This window comes from Drosophila gunungcola, unplaced genomic scaffold (genome assembly GCF_025200985.1).
Source record: "Drosophila gunungcola strain Sukarami unplaced genomic scaffold, Dgunungcola_SK_2 000224F, whole genome shotgun sequence".
NCBI lineage: Eukaryota > Metazoa > Arthropoda > Insecta > Diptera > Drosophilidae > Drosophila > Drosophila gunungcola.
In genome coordinates this window covers 30177-33436 of record NW_026453385.1, presented here as the reverse complement: position 1 = coordinate 33436, position 3260 = coordinate 30177, and the positions used below count along the sequence as shown (strand labels likewise).

At 43.3% G+C, this 3260-nt stretch overlaps 1 protein-coding gene across 1 annotated transcript; it reads right to left on the bottom strand.

The window, feature by feature from the left end:
* Window positions 1-472: 472 nt before the first annotated feature.
* LOC128266019 (uncharacterized) lies at window positions 473-1748 on the bottom strand. Its single transcript, XM_053002288.1, has 2 exons — window positions 1447-1748; window positions 473-710 (listed from the first exon to the last, which is right to left on the bottom strand). The coding sequence occupies exons 1-2, from the start codon at window positions 1746-1748 to the stop codon at window positions 473-475; spliced, it is 540 nt and encodes a 179-aa protein (XP_052858248.1).
* Between the last annotated feature and the right edge of the window lie 1512 nt (window positions 1749-3260).

Sequence of the window (3260 nt, the reverse complement as noted above, 5' to 3'; positions counted from 1 at the left end):
ACATAATTGCTAAGAGTTTTGCTTCTAAAGAATAACTATACGCAATGTAGGAACATTCATGTAGGGGCAATATTGGGATTTATGTTGAATTACCACTCACCACTTACCACTCACTCACCAATTTCCTTTAAGCCTCCATCGATGAAAGCGCTTTCGGGGACGGTAGTCTGATGTTTGGGAGGAATTTGAAACTTTATTTATTTAACCATTACCCGATACCGCTAAAGGAACGCTCGTCCTTTTTTTCTTTGGCTATTTTTTTTTTGTTAACACAAGCCTAATTCATTTTTCTTTTTAAGCTACCAATAAAAACTACTCCAAGATAGCCACACACTCCACATTTTTCTCACTCACTAAATCACTCACTCTTTTGTGTACCGAAAATTATTAGAATAAAAAAAACTTAGACTAAATTAATTTCACTGATTTCTCCACATTGCTGCAGCTATGGGCAATTATTATGCCCCTTTTCTTAGTACGACGAAACTTTCAACGCCACCGACGACTTCTGCGAAACGCTTGCTCTCCCGCCGGACACTGACTTGACCGCCGGTTTCTTTTTTGCTTCTGCCGGCCGTCCGTCCGTGGTCTTCTCCTTCTCCTTTTGGAGCGGCGATGTCTGGTGGCTTTTGCGCTGTGGTGGCTTCACAGCACATTGCAAAAAAAAACTGGTACCTGCCTTCGCCGATTTCACGGGTTGCGTCTTGGGACTTCGGGCAGCACCTTTTGGCTTAGAAAATTCAAAAGACCTCATTCGCTTCTCACTCACCCCTGAACTTGGCCGGGATCCCAATGGGATCTTCCTTCTGGGCTCCTTTGCCGTGATACCTGCGCGGCTGTTGGTAGTTGAGCACTTTCACTTTTGACTTGATTTTAAACACCACTTTTGACTCAACTGACCACTTTGGATGCCGCCTCTCCACTTAATTGGAGAAATTCTCTCACTCAGGGAAAGTCTGACAATTAGCCCTGTTACCCCGATTGATCTAACCCTGCCAGGCCACCGATTCTCCCGACCGAGATCTAGATAGCGTTGAACCAACTGCAGCTGCACCAAGCGCTACAAATACCTCCCGCTAAAGATCAGTCTTGGGGGTCACACTTTCAAAACAGATAAACCTAAGCAAAGGGCAGGTCGACTACTGCTTCATATCCTTTACATGATACCGGCCAACATTCTTTCCTTGCAGGTCCCCTAGATCGTAATATGATTGGCCAACTCTCTTTTTAACTCTGGCAATTAATTAAGCTGGACCTAACTTGGCATTGTATCCTGCCACGAAATTAATTTGTCTAAAATTACGTCTAAACACTTCTTGCCCTTCCACGTAAGACTCATCCCTGGAACGCAGAATATTCTGGCGCGAGTTATTTTCATTTAGCTTCCTCATAACTTCAGACGCATTGGCTTGCGGCGAATAAACTCCGGTAAGAGTATGGCCTTACTTATTTTCCCGCAGAAACTTTTGAAATGCCTCCGATTTAAACTGGGAACCTTTGTCAGACACAATAGTTTCTGGCACTCCGAAAGTGTGAAAAAGATCCTGCTGCATATATTTGATCACCACATCAGCTTTCAAAAACACAAACTTCGTGTAGTGATCCAGGACTATAAAAATCCTTATATGACCACTCCTAGAACGGGGATATGATCCGAGAAAGTCCACAAACAGCCTCTGAAAGAATCGCTGGGATTCCGGAGAAGTACCCATTAGCGGTCGCTGTATACAATTTGGCGCTTTTGTCATCTTGCAAGTATCGCAAGCCTAAATATATCTCTTTACATCGTTTACCAATCCTGGCCAGAAATAATACCGTCGCACCCGTTTTATGAATTCCTCCATGGGAAGCCAGTGGATCATCATGAGCCCTTTTTCAGCACCTCTGGTACTAATTTGGGCGGAATCCAAAGTTTCCAATTAAACACATCGTGTAAGGGTTCGCCTTGGGCGTGCTCTGTTCTGCAATATACCAAATTATCAGATACTGTAAGATCTGAAAGTTTCTCAGCATAGGCTTTGACCTTTTCCAATAACTCCAAGTATTCTACACTTTTAAATTCAGGTGAATCTAATCCCACTAGTAATCCCTGACTTGCATCTAAAACAGTTAACTCCGACTCATTTACTCTAGACAACGAATCTGGGACTACATTAAATTTTCCACCACGATGCTCGATTTTAAAATCGAAGCTCTGGAGCTTTAATGCCCATCGAGCTAGCCGGGAATGCATGTCCATCTGTGACATTAGCCACTTTAAAGAAAGCTCGAAATATTTAACGCTTCGCATGCAGAACTTGCTCTTTTCGACATTAGGGTCAAGCCAGCTGTTTTGACAAAGCTTGCTACTAAACTCAGATCTCTCATATGGGCCTCAAACTCTCAGATATGATAAGAAGATCGTCCAAGTACACGAAAACCTTGTTCCTTAGACTGGCTGGAACTACCTTGTCCATTAATCTGGTCATTGTATGAGAAGCATTCGTGAGACCAAAATGCATGACCTTATACTGATAAAGGGGCTTCCCCGGAATGGTGAAAGCAGTTTTATCTCGCGATGCCTTATCAAGGGGGATCTGCGAATATGCATCTTTAAGGTCGAGACTGGATATAAACATCGCTTTGGGAAGCCGTCCCAAAGTGCCATTCTTTTTGGTAACTGCGTTGACTTTTCGGCTGTCTAAGCAGAGACGAATTTTATTGGCTTCTGTACCAAAACCACCGGCGATGACCAGACACTATCGGCATCCGATCTACCCCTTCATATAGTAGTTTTTCAACCGTTGGGGAAACGGGAAAATGCCTTGGTTACACCGGCTTTGCGTCTCCAATATCAATCGAGTGAGAAATAAGGCTGGTTTTGCCTAAACCAGAAATAGCGAATGATGGAAACAGCGCCACTACAGACTTTAGTATTTCCTGTTGGCTAGTTGTAAGATTATGCGACTCCGGAGCTATTTCCGCTATAATCATACTGGGCGGCAAAAGATCGAAAGCCTGCCAAAAATCTATTCCTAAATAAAGATTCTGACTGAGGCTTGGAATTATATGCAGTTCTAAATCTTTAGTGATTTTCTTATACTGCACCGGAATTTTTAAACGGCCTATTATTTTTTGTCTCTTTCCATCCGCTGTACTTGCCACCGTTGCCATTTTTTTAAGAAGAATTCGACTCAAGACCACTTGCTCAGCCAACTTTCCTCCTAACGCACTCATGGCCGCTCCTGTATCAAGAAGCCCTAATACCACTCGATCTAGCA

Bases quoted from the DNA above. Each gene is read 5' to 3' on its own strand.
- LOC128266019 (XM_053002288.1), bottom strand. From the start codon at position 1,748: ATGACAAAAGCGCCAAATTGTATACAGCGACCGCTAATGGGTACTTCT. The intron at 711-1,446 runs GTAAGGCCATAC...TGCTGCCCGAAG, and splicing joins AAGTTTCTGCGGGAAAATAA to TCCCAAGACGCAACCCGTGA.